At 41.4% G+C, this 19,121-nt stretch overlaps 2 protein-coding genes and 1 long non-coding RNA gene across 5 annotated transcripts in view; 2 read left to right on the forward strand and 1 right to left on the reverse strand.

The window, feature by feature from the left end:
• Positions 1-10,476, forward strand: part of SEC13 (SEC13 homolog, nuclear pore and COPII coat complex component) — a 36,075-nt gene extending 25,599 nt beyond the window's left edge. For both annotated transcript variants that reach the window (XM_058726013.1, XM_058726014.1), the window contains exons 8-9: positions 514-660; positions 10,028-10,476. In XM_058726013.1, the coding sequence (XP_058581996.1) occupies positions 514-660; positions 10,028-10,141 (261 nt within the window). In that variant the 3' untranslated portion in view covers positions 10,142-10,476. The remainder of the gene's footprint in view (positions 1-513; positions 661-10,027) is intronic.
• The window catches only part of TATDN2 (TatD DNase domain containing 2), an 83,027-nt gene that overhangs the window by 15,451 nt on the left and 48,455 nt on the right, over positions 1-19,121 (reverse strand). Inside the window, exon 9 of one of the 2 annotated variants that reach the window (XR_009260709.1) lies at positions 11,269-11,348. The gene's annotated coding sequence lies outside the window, so the exon portion shown is untranslated. Of the gene's footprint in view, positions 1-10,285; positions 11,349-19,121 lie in introns of those variants that run through there. The other variant, XR_009260708.1, reaches the window with a different exon arrangement.
• On the forward strand, positions 667-7,389 carry LOC131509817 (uncharacterized). Its single transcript, XR_009260712.1, has 2 exons — positions 667-2,901; positions 3,123-7,389. It is a non-coding gene; the product is annotated as an uncharacterized LOC131509817 (long non-coding RNA).

Consider the following 19,121-nt stretch of genomic DNA (forward strand, 5'->3'; position numbering starts at 1 on the left):
TAAATTATGTGCTAACCCCCCACTAACAAAGGTTAAGCCAGGCTTCATTTGAGCCTGTTATGTTTCGTCCTAAATTTGAGAGGGACTTTTTAAACTTGTCCCTTCTCGTTCGCTGAGCTTGGTTTATAGACAGCCATACCTATTTGGTTGAGAAAATATAGACAGAGCCCAAGGGAGCCAAAATAAGGAGGGGACTTGGCAGACATGAGGAAAACCCAGAGAAAATTTTACAGTTAGCAGCAATGCAAAGTCCATACCTGAAACCAATATGAGCACAGGAACCTGGGAGACTCGAATGTGAAACGTGTTCCTGGGGTAAAGGGATAAAAGCACGGCTGCTGGGCTGGACACTGGCCATCACAGCTGTGCACACCCAGGAGGGCCTTGGCTGTGCTTTGTGCTGAATCCCCCACCCCATTCCTGCAAAAGTCCAATATGGCTCCAGATTGAGCAGATATCCCCAGTGCAAGATCCCTGCCTTACCTTCCCTGACTTTAGCCTATCTCTTCCCAGGATGGTCGTGTGTTCATCTGGACCTGCGATGACGTCTCGAGCAATACGTGGTCCCCCAAACTGCTGCACAAGTTCAATGATGTTGTGTGGCATGTGAGCTGGTCCATCACCGCCAACATCCTGGCTGTCTCAGGCGGAGACAATAAGGTACACCCCATTTCCATGACATAGTAGACAGGGCCCTGTTTGTCTTTACTAGGCCCGTTAGAAAGCACAGTTGAATTCCCCATGTAATGAGAGGCTTAGAAGGAACCTTAATGAGGACTGTGTTTTGAGTATGTCTCTTAATTATATCATTAAATTTTACAGTCCCCTGTACCTCCACCCCCAAGCCCCCAGAGGTTGTTTGTCCCCTTTTTACAAATACAAAAGAAGCTGGCAGAAGTGGTTTGACTTGCACAGGGGTCACAAAGCTTTTAGGTGGCAGAGCCAGTAATCGGGCCCAGATTAAATCCCAAGTCACTGCCTTGATAGTCCCATCACCTTAACCATTTGACCACCTTGTCATATGGTGACATTCAGTTAGCACGGCCAAAAAGTAAATAGATTTAAAAAAAAAAAAAAAATACCTCATAAACAAAAGCAAAAAGATAGGAGGGTTTCTGCCAGACTCCTAAGAGACATATTTCTAAAAATCCGTATAATTCATGAGTATTATTATTCACCCACCATATACCTCTCCCTACTGGGCTATAAGCCATATAAAGGAAGGGACATGGAGGCAAAGTAGCCACTGGAAAACAGTAAAACAAAGAGTAGTTCAGGACAGTATAGCAACAAAGCAAATGTGCTTGAACAGTCATGACCACTGCTTTGAAACCTGCTTTTTAAAGTTATATATGGACCGTCTGCCTGAGAGAAGAGGCGTAAGCTAGGGAGATGGCAGTAGCTTGTTACTTCTTCCTTCCTAGAGGCAGCTTTTTGTTTTAATCCTGGCAAAATACATACAAAGTTTACCCATCTTAACCATTTTTAGGTGTACAATTCAGTGGTTTTGAGTACATTCACGTTATTGTGCGACCATCACCACCATGCATCTCTAGAACTGTTTCCATCTTCCCCAGCTGAAATTCTGTCCCCACTGAACACTAACTTCCACCCAACCCAGCCCCTAGACCCCAGTAAGCACCATCCTACTTCCTGTGAATCTGACTACTTTGGGGAACTCATGTAAGTGGAATCATGCAGTAATTGTCTTTTTGTGACTGGCCTCTTTCACTTCCCGTAGTATCCTTATCTGTGTTGTACCATATGTCAGTTCCCTACCTTTTTAAGACTAATACTCTGTTCTACCACATTTTATTTACACATATATTGGTACACAGGGGTGCTTCCTCCTTTGGCTGTTGTCAGTAATGCTGTGCACATGGGAGTACAAATAGTATCTCTTTGAGGGGCGCCTGAGTGTCTCAGTCGGTTGAGCATCCCACTCTTGGTTTGGGCTCAGGTCATGATCTCACAGTTGGTGGGATCGAGCCCACATCGGGCTCTGCTGATGGTGTGGATCCTCCTTGGGATTCTTTCTCTTCCTCTCTTTCTGCCCCTCCCCTGCTTGCACACGTGCACGCTCTCTAAATAAATAAATATATGTATATCTTTGAGACTCTGTGGGCAGTTTTCATCCAGCCTGGGGTCCCTTTCATGTACAGTAGTCCCAGAAATGTAGCAGGCCTCTTCTCCAGGCCATAGAATTTTAGAGCTGGAATGACCCTCAAAGATAACTAATGTAACCCTCTTTATTTCTAGTAAGTGCCAGAGGCGGGACTAGGCCCCAGGTTTGGTGGCACCTAGGACAGCCCAGCCGACCTTGACTTGCCTGAGGAGCCCTACAGTAGTATTTACAAGGCAATGGGCAAGTGCCTGGTTGTATGCACATTCCACATTTGGGTTCTGCTGCCATTATTCTTTTATGCTTCTCAACTCTTCTTTATCACTCTTTGCTACAAAGAGCTCAACTCTATTGCTGTCTGCATAGCATTCCTTCACTAAAGGACTTAGTTTGCAGTCTAGAGCATTCTGCATAGTGCATATGTAGTAAATAGTCTGACTCTAAAGCAGGAATTCTTTTTTTTTTTTTTTAATTAAAAAAAATTATTTTTAAGTTTATTTTTGAGAGGGACAGTGACAGAGTGTGAGCAGGGTAGCAACAGGAGAGAGAGGGAGACACAGAATCTGAAGCAGGCTCAAGGCTCCGAGCTATCAGCAGAGCCCAACATAGGAATCAAACTCTCAAGCTGTGAGATCATGATCTGAGCTGAAGTGAGAGGCTTAAGTGACTGAGCTACCCAGGTGCTGCTAAAGCAGGAATTCTTAAAATCATTACTATTTTTTACCAGATACACGTACATAGCTTGAAGTAGTTATTAGGTTATGATTTTTTTTTTTAACGTTTATTTATTTTTGAGACAGAGAGAGACAGAGCATGAATGGGGGAGGGTCAGAGAGAGAGGGAGACACAGAATCCGAAACAGGCTCCAGGCTCTGAGCTGTCAGCACAGAGCCCAACGCGGGGCTCGAACTCACGGACCGTGAGATCGTGACCTGAGCTGAAGCCGGTGCTCAACCGACTGAGCCACCCAGGCGCCCCGGTTATGATTTTTTTAATGCAGTCTAATTTTCATTCTCCAGAAATAAACCTTTCCAGTGCTTAGCTATTTATTCCACTGTTTATATCAGTGTTGAAATAACATACTTATCTGTTGTCTTCCTCTAGCACACTTCTCACATTTTAGTATTTAACTTGTTAAAACATGGATTGCCAAGCCCACCCCCAGGATTTCTGAATCAGTGGGTCTGGGCACGGACCCAAGAATTTGCAGTTTTCACAAGCTCCCCATTATGGCAGATGCCCTGGTCTAGACAGCACACTTTGAGAACCACTGCTGTATCCCGTATCCTCTTACAGAACCTGTAGCAACTTGGTTAAAACAACATCAGTATTTGGTTTTTGGTTTTTTGGGTGTCTTTAATGTTTACTTTTGAGAGAGAAACAGAACGGGAGCCGGGGAGGGGAAGAGAGGGTGGGAGACACAAAATTTGAAGCAGGCTCCAGGCTCTGAGCTGTCAGCACAGAGCCTGATGCATGGCTCAAACCCACGAACCATGAAATCATGACCTGAGCCGAAGTCGGACGCTTAACCGACTGAGCCACCCAGCCACCCCGGGGATGCAGATACTTTTCAAGATAGTCTCTTCATTTTCTTCAGATGAATACCCAGAAGTTGAACTGCTGGGTCATATAGGAGTTCTATTTTTAATTTTGTTGAAGATCCTCCGTACTGTTTTCCATAGTGGCTGCACCAGTTTATAGTTTCACCAGTAATGCACAAGAGTTCCCTTTTCTCCACATCCATGCCAGTACTTGTGTCTTTGTCTTTTTCATGATGGCCATGCTAACATGTGTGAGGTGATATTCTATGGTTGTACTTCCCCAGTGATTAGAGATGCTGAGTGAGATGCTTATCTCTCACTATCACATACCTATTGGCCTTTCGTATATCTTTTTTGGAGAAATCTTCTATTCAGGTCTTTTGCCCAATTTTTAATTGTATTTTTTGGCTTTCTGGTATGGAGTTTTAGTCTTCTGTGGATATATTGTGGCGTGGGGAGTTTTCATTTGTTTGTAAACAGGCTTCACACCCAGCGTGGAGCCCAAGGTGGAACTTGAGCCCATGACCCTGAGATCAAGACCTGAGCTGAGATCAGGAGTCAAGTTGGATGCTTAATTGGTGCACCAGGGTGGCTCAGGCAGTTAAGCATCTGGCTTCTGATTTCGGCTCAGGTCATGATCTCACAGTTTGTGAGTTCAAGCCCCATGTCAGTTTCTGGGCTGACAGTGTGGAACCTGCTTGGGATTCCCTCTCTGCCTTTCTCTCTGCCCGTTTCCTGCTCATGCACATGCACACGCATATGTGCTCAGTCTCAAAATAAATAAATTTAAAACAAATCTATAAAAACAAGAGACAACCCACTGAGCCATGTAGGCATCCCTGGATATTTTGGATATTAACTCCTCTTCTGATGTATGATTTGCAAATATTTTTTTCCCATTTTGTAAGGTTGTCTTTTTACTTTGTTGATTATTTTGCTATGCAGAAACTTTTTAGTTAATGCTGTCCTGCTAACTTATTTTTTGTTACTTTTGCTTTAGATGTCACAACCAAAAAATCTTTGTCAAGACTCATGTCAAAGAGTTTTTTTTTAAGTTTATTTTCAGAGAGGGAATGCACGTGTGTATGAGTGGTGGAGGGAGAGACAGAAGGAGAGAATCCCAAGCAGGCATGAAGCATGAGAATCATCACCTGAACCGAAATCAAGAGTCAGACACGTAATCAGTTGAGCCACCCAGGCACCCAAATAGCTTGTTTTCATATATTTTCCTCTAGGAGTTTCAATAGTTTCAGATCTTATATTTAAGTGTTTAATGCAATTGAAGTTAGTTTTTTTGAGTGGTATAAGATAAGGGTCTAATTTTATTCTTTTACATGTTAATGTCCAGTTTACTCAGCACCATTTATTAAAGAGACAGTCTTTTCTCCATTGAGTATTCTTGGCTCCCTTGCCGAATACTAGTTAACTGTATATGCTTGAGTTTATTTCTGGGCTTTTGATTCCATTGACCTATTTGTTTTTATGTCAGTACCATCTATTCGTTTTTATGCCATTACTATAGCTTAATAGCTTGAAATTAAAAAGTAGGATTCCTGGGGCGCCTGGGTGGCTCAGTCATCCGACTTCACCTCAGGTCATGATCTCACAGTTCATGAGTTCGAGCCCCGCATCGGGCTCTGTGCTGACAGTGCAGAGCCTGGAACTTGCTTCTGATTCTTTGGTCTTCCTCTCTCTCTTCCCCTCCCCCATTCATGGTCTGTCTTTCTCTCTCAAAAAAAACATTTAAAAAAGAATACTTTAAAAAAAAAAAGTAGGATTCCTTCCACTTTGTTCTTCTTTCTCAGGATTGCTTTGGCCATTCAGGGTCTTTGGTGGTTCCATATACATTTTAGGACTCTTTTTTCTATTTTTGTCAAAAAAAAAAAAAAAAAAGGCCATTGGAATCTTGATAGGAATTGCATTGAACCTATAGATGGCTTTGGTAGTATTAAAATTTTAACAATGTTAATTATTCTAATCTATGAACAAGATACCTTTCCATTTATTTGTATTCTCAGTTTCTTTCATCACTGTCTTGTTTTCAGAGTAGAGATCGTTCACCTCCTTGGTTAAGTTCATGAGTATTTTATTGTTTTTGTTATCATAAGGATCATTTTATTTCTTTTTTAATAATTCATTCTTAGTGTATAGAAACACTACTGATTTTCATTAATTTTGTATCCTGCAACTTTAATGAATTCACTGTTTAGATCTAAGCTTTTTGATGAAACCTTTAGGATTTTCTGTGTATAACATCTTGTCATCTGCAAATAGAGACAATTTTAGTTTTTCCGTTCCAGTTCTGATGCCTTTTTTTTTTCCTTGCCTGGTTGCTTTGGCAACAACTTGTAGTATTACATTGAAAAAGAATGGTAAGAGTGGGTACCCTTTTCTTATTGCTTATTTTCAAGGAAGAGCTTTTAGCCTTTCACCATGGGGTATTGTACTAGCTGTGGGCTTATCACATGACTTTTATTATTGAGGTATGTTCCTTCTATACCTAATCTGTTAAGCATTATCACAAACAGATCACATTGGTTGATTTGCATATGTTGAACCGTCCGTGCATTCCATGTCTGAATCCTGCTTGATCATGGTGAATGATCCTTTTAGTGTACTGCCAAATTCAGTTTGCATCTATATTCATCAGGGTTATTTGTCCAAAGTTATTTTCTGGTAGTAGCCTTTTCTGGCTTTGGTATAAGGGCAGTTGTTGGCCTTGTAAAATGAGTGTGTGGGTGTATTTCCTCCTCGTAAAAAAAAAATTTTTTTTTGGAAGATTTTGAGGATTGGTATTCATTCCTTACATGTTAGCTTAAATTCACCAGTGAAGCCATCTGGCCCTGGGCTTTTTTTATACAAGGAGATTTTCAATTATTATTCAGTCTCCTTACTGTTGAGATATTCTATTTCAGAAAATTTTTTAATTTTTATAAAATTTTTTATTCATATTTTTTGTTTCTTCCTGATTGTCTTGGTAACATTTCTAAGAATTTGTCCATTTTTTCTAGCTTGTTCAGTTTGTTGACATAGAGTTGTTTCATAGTAGTTTCTTATTTTTCTTTGTATTTCTGTGATGATCAGTTGTAATATCTCCTTTCTCATTTATAATTTTGTTGTTTTGGGTCCTCTTTTTTCTTTGGTTAATCTAGGTAAACTTTGTTAGTTTTGTCAACCAACCAACTCTTCTGGTCAATCTTTTCTATTTTCTTCTCTATTTCATTTATTTCTGCTCTAATATTTATTATTTGCTAGCTTTGGACAAAGTTTGTTCTTTTCTGATTCCTTAAGGCATAGAGTTAGGTTATTTGGGATAGGTCTTGTTTCTGAATGTAGGCATTAATTGCTGTGAACTTCCAAGAACTGCTTTTGCTGCATCCTGTAAGTTTTGGTATATTGTGTTTTTCATTTGATTCAAAATAATTTCAGTGTTTAATTTGCATGTGTTTGTGAATTTCTCAGTTTCCTCTTGCTATTGATATCTTGCTGTATTCATACCATTGTGGTTAGAGAAGATAATTGGTTTAATTTTTTTTAATTTGCTAAGACTCGTTTTGTGGTGTAACATATAGGAAATGTTCCATGTGCACTTAATGTATGTTCTGCTGTCAGAAGGTTATGTACATGTTAGGCCCATTTGTTCTGTACTATTGTTCAAATCCACTGTTTCCTTATTATCTGTCTGGATGATCTCCATTGTTGAGAGTATTAAAGTCCCCAACCATTTTTGTGTTACTCTTTATTTCCGTTTAGTTCTGTTCGGTTTTGGTTCATATAATTAGATGTTTCAGTGGTGGGTATCTATATGTTTATAATTGTTACATCTTCTTGGTGTGTTGATCCCTCTGTCTCTCTGTACTATTTTTTAACATTTTATTTATTTTTGAGAGAGGGAGGGGCAGAGAGAGAGGGAGACACAGAATCCGAAGCTCAGGCTCTAGGCTCCCAGCTGTCAGCACAGAGCCCAATGCAGGGCTTGAATCTGTGAACCATGAGATCATGACCAGGGCTGAAGTCGGATGCTCAACCAACTGAGCCACCCAGGCACCCCTCTCTTTACTGTTTTCACTTTAAAGTGTATTTGATATAAATATAGCTACCTCTGCTTTCTTTGTGGTTGCCATTTGCTTAAAGTATCTCTTTCCATCCCTACTCCATCTCTGTCTTTAAGGCTGAAGTGAATCTCTTATAGGAAGCATATTGTTGGATCTTGTGTTTTTGGTTTTATTTTATTCATTCAGCCAGGTGTTGTCTCCCCTGGAGAGTTTAAACCATTTACATTTGAAGTAAGTATTAATTAATAAGGCCTTACACAATTGCCATTTTGTTTATTTTCTTGATACATTGTTCCTTCTTTTTTTGTGTTTTGAAGTTTTATGGTATCAGTATGCTTTGACTTTGTCATGTTCTTTGGTCTAATATTACCACAGGTTTTTCCCTTGTGGCTATAAGGTTTACATAAGACATTTTAAAACACTCTGTTTTAAAATAACATCTGAACACTTTGACTTCTCCCCCTCACATTTTAGGTTATTGATGTTACAATTTATATATTTTATAATGTGTAATAACAGGTTATTGTAGTTATGGCTATTTAACTACAATGGTTATTTCTTACTACATTATCTTTTAAACTAGAGCTAGAAGTGAATTATGCACTAACATCACATTACAGAATCCAACTTTAATTATCATTACCAGTAAGTTTTATGCTGCCTTGTATAGTGTTAATGAGCATCCTTTTATTTATACTCAACTCCCTTTAGCATTTCTTGTAAGGCAGATGTAGCGGTGATGAGTTCCCTCTGCTTTTGTTTGTCCAAGAAAGTCTATCCATTGCCGAAGGACACTTTTGCCTGGTAGAGTAGTCTTGGTTAATAGTTTTTCTTGCTTTGAGTATTTTGTGTCATCCCATTTTCTTCTGGCCTGAAAAGCTTCTATTGAGAAATCTCACAGTCTTCTGGGGGTTCCCTTATATGTAACCTTTTTTTTTCTAGCTGCTCTTAAAATTCTTTGACTTTTGATGATTCTGACATGTCTTTTGTAGCCCTATTTAGGGCCTCTTGGCAGTTCATAGGTCTTCCTGTCTTTAGAGTCCATTGTAGAGCTCTATTAGTTTCATTTGGTGGTGTCACATTTACCTGGCTTTCTGTGATCCTCGTGTTGGTATCTGCATTGGAGTTAAGTGGTCCCTTCTTCCGAACGTTGCAGGCTCACTTTGGCAGACAGTTGGACCTGTCAGCGCAGTTGGGTTTCTGGTCATTCCTGGTCCTTGGACAGGTGTGGCTGCTGTTAGGGTCTGTGTTTTAGTGAAGCAACTGTTTGAGTTCTGAGCATAGAGGGTATTCCACTGGGTGAGAACAGCAGGTAGGACTGCTGACTCGAGTTCCCTGCCCAAGTGAAGCTAGTGGGTGTCACTGTGACCTGGATTCTCCAGTCAGGCTTCCTACAGTCAGGACTGGGCTCTCTACAAGAGTCTGTAAATTGGCTTTCTGGATGAGAGACCAAGAGCCAGGAACTGCAGCAAGTGGGGCTGTGACTCGGCCTTTCTGCCTGGGTGGGGGCAGACCAGGTTCAAGAGCTGGCAGAACTGCACTGTAGAGCATTCCCTGGGGCAGACTGGACCCCCAGCTTGGTGCTGTAGATGAGCAGAGATACTGGTTGGGACTACTGCTTGGGCTCTGCAGCTAGGAACTTGGTCTGTTAATAACACAGTGCCGGTTCCGGGAAGCCCACCCAGTGCATGGGCATGATGATTCTGTCTTACTTGGGACCAATGATTTATTCAAGCCCTTGGCATAGACTCGGACTTAGAGGAGGAGGAAGAGGGCAGTTGGGTTCACTTGGACCTGGTGACCGGGAGGTGGACCGTGCCTCCCCTGTGGTGTTGACCACTTAAGAACCCCACTTAGTCACCATCAGATTCCCAGTAGTTGAAACCCACAGATGTGCCTGCAGTCCCCATGGGGCAGAGTCCAGAATGAGGGATCCCATGAGGCCATGACTTACAGCGCTGAGTGACTGGATGTCACCCCTGTGCTCCTTTCCCCCTGGAAAAACAGAAGTTGAACGTGGTGTTGAGTCAACCTGGGTGGGGGGCCATGCAGTCAGCATGTAGCCTTCCAGTCTATCCTTCTGGTACAAGGAGTTGGTCCCTTTGGTCGGGCAGGGGGTGCTTCAGCCACATTCCTGTCTTCTAGGATTTGCTCAGTGGCTTCTTGTTCATGAATATTTGTTGTTCTTCCTGTGAGGGGGAGCTAAGTCAGAAACATCCTTTGTCACCGTCTTGCTGAAGATCTGGGAAGGTAAGGACAGCAGAGGGAAGGGTGCAGACCTGTAACAGGCTGTGTGCACTGGCTTGCAGGTGACCCTGTGGAAGGAGTCTGTCGACGGGCAGTGGGTGTGCATCAGTGATGTCAACAAGGGCCAAGGTTCTGTGTCCACTTCCGTCACAGAGGGCCAGCAGAACGAGCAGTGACAAGACAGGAAAGGCTCAGCTCCCCTCCTGCTGACTCCAGGACTGCCCTTTCCTGGACCAACTGACCAAACCGCTGGGAGGAATAGCTCCAACAAGATTCCTTCCCCAGGAGTAGTTACAAGTGCAACCAGATAGATCATCTGCCTTAACATGATTTGATATGGTTTGTAATTTACTGTCCTGCTGAAAGCACTCATGTTAGGAGAAAAAAGCTACAAATGATCTTCAAATCTATTATTTTAAAATATTTTTGGCCATTTTTATGTACCTTTTGGGTTTCAGGCATTATTTGGGGGGTTTTGTTTCCAAAATAAATAAATTCATATTGCTTGTAATTCTTCCTGCATTACCCCAACCCATCCCTATCACTCCTGTTTGTCAGTGTATTAGAACAACATTCGCCAAGACCCTGGTCCCTGTAGGCTGGCTGAACCCCCAGCCGACATACACAAAGCTGGTAACTGTATAACATCCTTGTGATTCCAGTCACACTGGACGTGGGCTGCAGTGAGGGGGAGTGTGTCCTCTGAACACATATCCTCTTCCAGAGAGTGGGAATACAAGTAAGACTCGGATGAACTAATGCATGGAGGTGACCCATAACGTGCCATGCAAATGCAGGGCAGTATTAACCAAATACCCACAATTAAGAGACTGGCCCGGAAAGTGGGTACACTTCATGCAGATTATGGACCCTGTCAGTGCTGGAGACCATGGTTCTGGTCAACCCTGAACCTAGTATCACCTGTTAGCAGAAGCCTTGAGACCCTCACCTGAATCGGTCGTCACAACAGCGGGTATAATTTATACTGAAACCTATCGCGAGCTGGTACTACACTGGAGCCGTCCTATGTTGCAACACAACAGACCAGTGTAGGCCTATATCCCCAACTTACCAATGAGGAAACTGGCACTGAAGGTGGAAGACCTGCCCAGGGCTGTCCACTGCCAAGTGGTAAAGCTAGCCTTTGAGTCCCAATCCAGCTCAACTCCAGAGTGGGTGCTGTCAAAGGCACGACTCAGGAAGAGTATGTGAGTGGAGGGCTCCTCAGCTGTAATGTGGGGTGGTGCTCACAGCAGACCTTTATGTGAGTGCACTTAGCTTTGTAAAAGGTCAGGCCACTCACCGCAGGAGGCTGCATGCACAAGGAAATGTGGACCCCTGTTCTTCTACCTGCTCATCCTTCATTTTTCAGCAGCAAAACCCCTGTTTTGAAATAAATATTAGATCATAATGTATAAAATCAGAAAAGGTGGATCGACTGTGCTTGAAGTAAGGATATAGAGGCCACAGCCCTGCCCCTCAGCCTCCATGTCATTCTGTACAATCCAAGCCTTTGGACAACAGTATGAGAACTGTGCTTCTGTTTATTCAGATGAGAAAAGGCCCAAGAAGGCACCTTTGTGTACACTTCTCAGGGGATAAAAACTACCCCTTAGTTCTAGTTAGCTCTTCTTACTTGTCTGCCTTCCCTAACAAGCTCTGTGCTCCCCCCAAGGACAGGCCTCGTCTTCCTTATGGTGTCTGCTACCATCAACAATGAGAAGAAATTAGTCCTGTGTCACACAGTGGGTTGGTGGTAGGTTAGTGGGCTCCTGGCCATAAGCTCTGTTTGTGGCTTATACTACAGAGAATCAATTAAGGTAATCTGGAGGTAAGTAAAATTACCACCCGTAATAGTTTATACTTAGAGTGCTAAAGTGTTAACTATTCCTGGGGTAAAAGCAAAATCCCTCAAATTTCGTTACCACAAAATAGGCTAATCAATTGGAAATACCACACTGTCAGTCTTCAAGGGCCACGCCCAAGTGATATGAATGGAAAGGTAACTTAAAAGGTAGAGAGTTCTGGTTAGGGTAAGAACAATAGCAACCACAATGGTTTTTAATCCTTTCACAAAAACAAAGCAAACTGGGATAGAAAATGAGACCCCCAGACAACATTAAGGTAGTCCCTCAAACCCTAGGGCCAAACTCTTCATACCTAGAATACCTGTGTGGGACCAGCATAGGCAAGAAAAAAGGGAGTTGTTATGATCCTGTGAGCCAGGTAACCCAAAAATTACCATCAAATACTCATCCATCCCAAATAGAAAACTCAGCAAGCCAATGTGAGAACTAGAAACCAGGGGATTCACAGGTTTTCATTGACAAGTGAGTTCAAAAACGGGGAGACTTCCACTGCCTTCCACCCATGAAGGAGTAATGGCTGTTAAGAGTTTCCCTAGAAATTAGTTTCCCTAAACGACTAGGAAACCACACAATATACATAAAACAAATGCTTATGGACATAGGACAAAGACAGTGTTTGGGTGAGGGAAACAGGTGAGGGGAGCACCAGCTGCTCCAGCTTACTGCCTAGGAGCAACTTTCAGGCCAAAGGGCAAGGAGACAATCCAGGGACTAGTGGTCAAGTTGAAGACACAGAGGTCAGAGTCCAGGAATGCTAAGCTAGAACCTAATGAGCAGAGTCCTGGAGAAGAGGGAGCTGCTCAGAGAGAGCAAGCTCCTCAGATCTACAGAAATGTCTCCTAGAGTCTGACCAAGTCCTGACCTACATGAATAAAAGGCACAACTTCATGACCAGAAACCAATAGACCACACAATTCTTAGAACTCAGAGGAGTAGGAAGAGTTCATGTGCCTGAGACCCAGAGTACAACTTCAGAATATGCAGCGCATTGGGTAGAGTCCTAAGAAAGATCACGCCTTAGTAATAATCTTAAATTAGGTCTAGAGCACAGGCTCCTCTGGACCATGAAAACCAAGCCTTGAGGTCCACAATCATTTCACTTTGTGCCAGATCAAAACCCAACACTCTTTAAAGCAATAACGAAAATTAAGCACTTAGAAACTAAATTCACAATGTCCAGTTTCCAATCCAAAATTACATGTGCAAATAAGAAAATATGACCCATAACCAGAAGAGAAAAAAAATTAATGGACACAAATCAGAGACCTCAGGATTAGCAGATAAAGACCTTAACAACAGGTATCACAAAGGTGTTCAAGAATATAAAGGAACAGGAACATAAGGAAAATGAGACATAAAAAAGTTGGGAGTTTCTAGAAATGGGAAATTCAATATTTGAAGTGAAAACACTGGACAGGAGGAAGAGCAGGTACACACTGCAGTACAACAGATCAGTAAGTCTGAAGATACAGCAATAAAAACTATACAAACAGCACATAGAGAAGGGACCAAAACAATAAACCTGGCAACTGAAATGTGGGATACTATCAAGTAGTCTTGTGTAAATTAGAGTCCCAAGGAGAAAAAAATTAAGGGGCGAGGAGGATTGAAAAAATATCTGAAGAAATAACACATGCTTCCAAGCTGGATTAAAACTGTAACCATAGAGATTCAAGATCAGAACCCCAAGCAGAATACTAAACACACATACATACATACCCCATAATAAAACTGCTGAAATTTTTAAAAACTATGAAAGCCAGAGAAAAAGACACATACTACATAGAAACAAACATAAGAATGGCAGCCAACTTCTCATCAGAAATTATGCAAACCATAAGAAATGTAACGCCTTTAAAGTGCTGAAAAAAGAATAACATAAAAATGACTATCAGCCTACAATTCTATAGCTAGTGAAAATATCTTTCAAAAATAAAGGTGAAATAAGGAGTTTTTCAAATGAAATTTGAAAGAATAATGACCAGCAGAGCTGCATTATAAGAAATGTCAAAGGAAGTTCTTCAGGCAAAATGAAAATATCAGATGAAAATTTGGATATATACCAAGGAATAAGGAGAACCAGGGATAGAAAAAATCTGGGTAAATATACTTTTTTTTCCTTTTATCTCTCCAGTATTGATTATTTTAACTGCATTGAGAGGCTTACAACTTATATAGAAATAAAATAAGTAACAATAGCACAAATAATGGAAGTGGGGGAATTGAAAATATTTTGTTGTAAGGGTCTTATATATGAAGTGGTATCATATTTGTTGAAAGCATACTGCATTATATTGAAGTTGTATTTGTGTGTGTGTGTACTTTTTTTTTTTAAGAGAGAGCCAGCACAAGCAGGAAAAGGGCAGAGAGAATATTAAGCAGGCTCCACACTCACTACAAGTCCCAACACGGAGCTCAGTCTCACAACTGTGAGATCATGACCTGAGCCAAAATTAAGAGTCAGATGCTCAACAAACTGAGCCACCCAGGCACCCCTGAAGTTGATTTTTTTTTTTTAATGTTTATTCTGAGAGGGGAAGAGACAGAATCCCAAGCAGACTCCACACTCAGTGCAGAGCCCAACACGGAGCTGATCTCATGAAGCATGAGATCATGACCTGAACCAAAATCAAGAGTCAGATTCTTTTTTTTTTTTTTTTTTTTTTTTTTTTTTGAGACAGAGAGCATGAGCAGGATAGAAGGGCAGAGGGAGCAGGGGTCGGGGAGAGAGAGCACGCACGACAGAGAGGGAGAATCCCAAGCAGGATCCAGGCTCAGCACAGAGGCTAACACAGGGCTTGATCCCACGACCCTGGGATCATGACCTGAACCAAAAACAAGAGTCACTCAACTGACTGAGCCACCCAGGCACCTCCGAAGTTGTATTTTTAAATCCTAAGTCAAGCATTAAAAGAATAAAGCAGAGAGTATAACTAACAAGCCAACTGTGAAGATAGCATGATATTATAAAATGTACTTGTCCAAAAGTGTCTATGAAAAGAGGAGCACCTGGGTGGCTCAGTTAAGCATCCAGCTCTTGGTTTTGGCTCAGGTCATGGTCTCACGGTTCTGAGTTTGAGCCCCACATCAGGCTCTACACTGGCAGAGTGTGTAGCCTGCTTGGGATTCTCTTTCTCTCTGCCTCTCCCCCACTCATACTGTCTCTGTATCTCTCAAAAGAAACAAACTTTAAAGAAAAAGGGACAAAGAACAGATGAGACAGATTGAAGGTAAATAGCTAGATGTTAGATTTAAACCAAACCTTGTAGGTCATTGCAATAAATATAAAAGGTCTAAACACTCCCAAGTTAAAGGCCCCTGATAAGAGATTATCAGAATGGACTTTTAAAACACAAGACCCCAGGTGTCTGGGTGGTTCAATCGGTAAAGCATGAGACTCTTGATCTGGGGTGTTCTAAGTTCAAGCCCCATGCTGGGTGTAGAGATTACTTAAAATCTTTCAGGGGTGCCTGGGTGGCTCAAACATCCAACTTCGGCTCAGATCTTGATCTTACAGTTAATGAGTTCAAGCCCCGTATCAGGCTGTCTGCTGTCAGCACAGAGCCTGCTTCAGATTCTCTATCCCCACCCCCGCCCCTCCCTTGCTCACGCTCTCTCCCTCAAAAATATGCATTAGGGGCACCTGGGTGGCACAGTCGGTGGAGTGTTTGACTTCAGCTCAGGTCATGATCTCATGCCTTGTGAGTTTGAGACCCATGTCAGGCCCTGTAATGACAACTGAGAGCCTGGAGCCTGCTTCAGATTCTCTGACTCCCTCTCTCTCTGCACCACCCCCCCCCCCCCTTGCTCATGCTCTGTCTCTCTCTGTCTCAAAAATAAATTTAAAAAAAAATTTTTTTAATTATTTACCATGACCAAGTGGGCTTTATACCTGGGATGCAGGGCTGGTTCAATATACACAAATCAATCAACATCACATCAATAAAGGAAAGGACAAGAACCACATGATCCTCTCAATAGATGCAGAGAAAGCATTTGACAAAATACAGCATCCTTTCTTGATAAAAACCCTCAAGAAAGCAGGGAGAGAAGCATTGTACCTCAAGATCATAAAAGCCATATATGAAAGACCCTCCACTAATATCATCCTCAATGGAGAAAAACTAAGAGCTTTCGCCCTAACGTCAGGGACAAGACAAGGATGTCCATTCTCACCACTGTTATTCAACATAGTATTGGAAGCCTTAGCCTCGGCAATCAGACAACACAAAGAAAAGGCATCCAAATCGGCCAGGAGGAGGTGAAACTTTCGCTCTTTACAGGTGATGTAATATTCTATATGGAAAACCCAAAAGATTCCACCAAAAAAAACTGCTAGAACTGATCCATGAATTCAACAAAGTCGCAGGATATAAAATCAATGCACAGGGGCGCCTGGGTGGCTCAGTCGGTTGAGTGTCCGACATCAGCTCAGGTCATGATCTCACAGTTCATGAGTTCAAGCCCCGCGTCGGGCTCTGTGCTGACAGCTCAGAGCCTGGACCCTGCTTCAGATTCTGTGTCTCCCTCTCTCTGCCCCTTCCCCACTCATGCTCTATCTCTAAAAATGAATAACTTAAAAAAATTTGTTTAAATCAATGCACAGAGATTAGTTGCATTCCTATACACCAAGAATGAAGCAACAGAAAGAAATCAAGGAATCGATCCTATTTACAATTGCACCAAAACTATAAAACACCTAGGAATAAACCTAACCAAAGAGGTGAAAACTCTATACACTGAAAACTATAGAAAGCTTAAGAAATTGAAGGAGACACCAAAAAAAAAAAAAAAAAAAAAAGGAAAAATATTCCATGCTCCTGCATAGGAAGAACAAATACTGTGAACATTTCAATACTTCCCAAAGCAATCTATATATTCAATGCAATACCTATCAAAATAATACCAGCATTCTTCACAGACCTAGAACAAACAATTCTAAAATCTGTATGGAACCAGAATAGCCTAAAGAAAAGATCCCGAATGACCAAAGCAATCTTGAAAAAGAAAACTGAAGCTGGAGGCATCACAATCCCAGACTTTGAGCTGTATTACAAAGCTGTAATCATCAAGACAGTATGGTACTGGCACAAGAACAGACATTCAGATCAATGAAACAGAATAGAGAACCCAGAAATGGACCCACAAACGTATGGCCAACTCATCTTTGACAAAGCAAGAAAGAATATCCAATGGAATAAAGTCTCTTCAGCAAATGGTGCTGGAAAAACTGGACAGCGACATGCAGAAAAATGAACCTGGACCACTTTCTTACACCATACACAAAAATAAACTAAAAATGGATGAGAGAGCTAAGCATAAGACAGGAAGCCATCAAAATCCTAGAGGAGAAAGCAGGCAAGAACCTCTTTGACTTGGCCGCAGCAACTTCTTACTCAACATGTCTCTAGAGGCAAGGGAAACAAAAGCAGAAATGAATTATTGGGACCTCATCAAAATAAAAAGTTTCTGCACAGCAAAGGAAACAATCAGCAAAACTAAAAGGCAACCGACAGAATGGGAGAAGATATTTGCAAACGACATAGCAGATAAAGGGTTAGTATCCAAAATCTAAACAGAACTTATCAAAGTCAACATGCCCAAAAAAATAATAATCCAGTGAATAAATGGGCAAAAAACATGAATAGACACTTCTCCAAAAAAGACATCCAGATGGCTGACACATGAAAAAATGCTCAACATCACTCATCATCAGGGAAATACAAATCAAAACCACAATGAGATAACACCTCATACATGTCAGAGTGGCTAACATTAAAAACTCAGGCAACAACAGATGTTGGTGAGGATGTGGAGAAAGAGGATCTTTTTTGCACTGCTGGTGGGAATGCAAACTGGTGCAGCTACTCTGGAAAACAGTATGGAGGTTCCTCAAAAAATTAAAAATAGAACTACCCTACGGCCCAGCTATTTATCCAACGGATATAGGTGTGCTGTTTTGAAGGGGCACATGCACCCCAATATTTATAGCAGCACTATCAACAATAGCCAAAGTATGGAAAGGGCCCAAATGTGCATCGATGGATGAATGGATAAAGAAGATGTGGTGTGTGTGTGTGTGTGTATATATATATATATATATATATATATATATATATATACACAGACACACACATGTATATATGTATATATGATATGTACATAAAGAAGATGTCGTGTGTGTGTATACACACACACACATATGTATATATGTATATATACGTGTGTGTGTGTGTGTGTGTGTGTACACTGGAGTATTATTCAGCAATCAAAAAGAATGAAATCTTGCCATTTGCAACTACATCCGGATATAACTAGATGGGTGTTATGCTAAGTGAAATTAGAGAAAGACAAATATAACTTCATTCATATGAGTACTTTAAGATACAAAACAGATGAAAATAAGGGAAGGGAAGCAAAAATAATACAAAAACAGAGAGGGGGACAAAACATAGGAGACTCTTAAATATAGAGAACAGAGGGTTTCTGGAGAGGTTATCAAAGGGGGGATGGGCTAAATGGGTAAGGAGCATTAAGAAATCTATTCCTGAAATCATTGTTGTACCATATGTTAACTAACTTGAATGTAAATTTAAAAATATATAAATTATTAAGAACTTTTTTTTAAAGTGTTTTGAGGGGCACCTGGGTGGCTCAGTTAAGCACCTGACTCTTGATTTCAGCTCAGGTCATGACCTCACGGTTCATGGGTTTGAGCCCCCCATCAGACTCCACACTGTCAGTGGAGAGCCTGCTTAACATTCTCTCTACCCCTCCCCCACTCATGCATGCATGCACTCTCAAACTTTATAGTGTCATGTCAAAACCACATGGGAATCATCAAATATAGAAGCATTTAAAGGAATAAGGACTATAAAACTCATTGAAACACTTATATAAAAAATCCCTAAGTTTAGGGGCGCCTGGGTGGCGCAGTCGGTTAAGCGTCCGACTTCAGCCAGGTCACGATCTCGCGGTCCGTGAGTTCGAGCCCCGCGTCAGGCTCTGGGCTGATGGCTCGGAGCCTGGAGCCTGTTTCCGATTCTGTGTCTCCCCCTCTCTCTGCCCCTCCCTCGTTCATGCTCTGTCTCTCTCTGCCCCAAAAATAAATAAAAAACGTTGAAAAAAAAAATTAAAAAAAAAAAAATCCCTAAGTTTATTATAGGAAAAAAACATTGCCGGTTGCTAAGACACCAACCTTATTTTGAAAATGAGTAAATAATTTTTTTAAATCCTACATTTATTTTGCCTTTTGGTACAAACTGTATGTGAATTAACAAAATAATTG

Source organism: Neofelis nebulosa, chromosome 4, assembly GCF_028018385.1.
Source record: "Neofelis nebulosa isolate mNeoNeb1 chromosome 4, mNeoNeb1.pri, whole genome shotgun sequence".
Taxonomy (NCBI): Eukaryota; Metazoa; Chordata; class Mammalia; order Carnivora; family Felidae; genus Neofelis; species Neofelis nebulosa.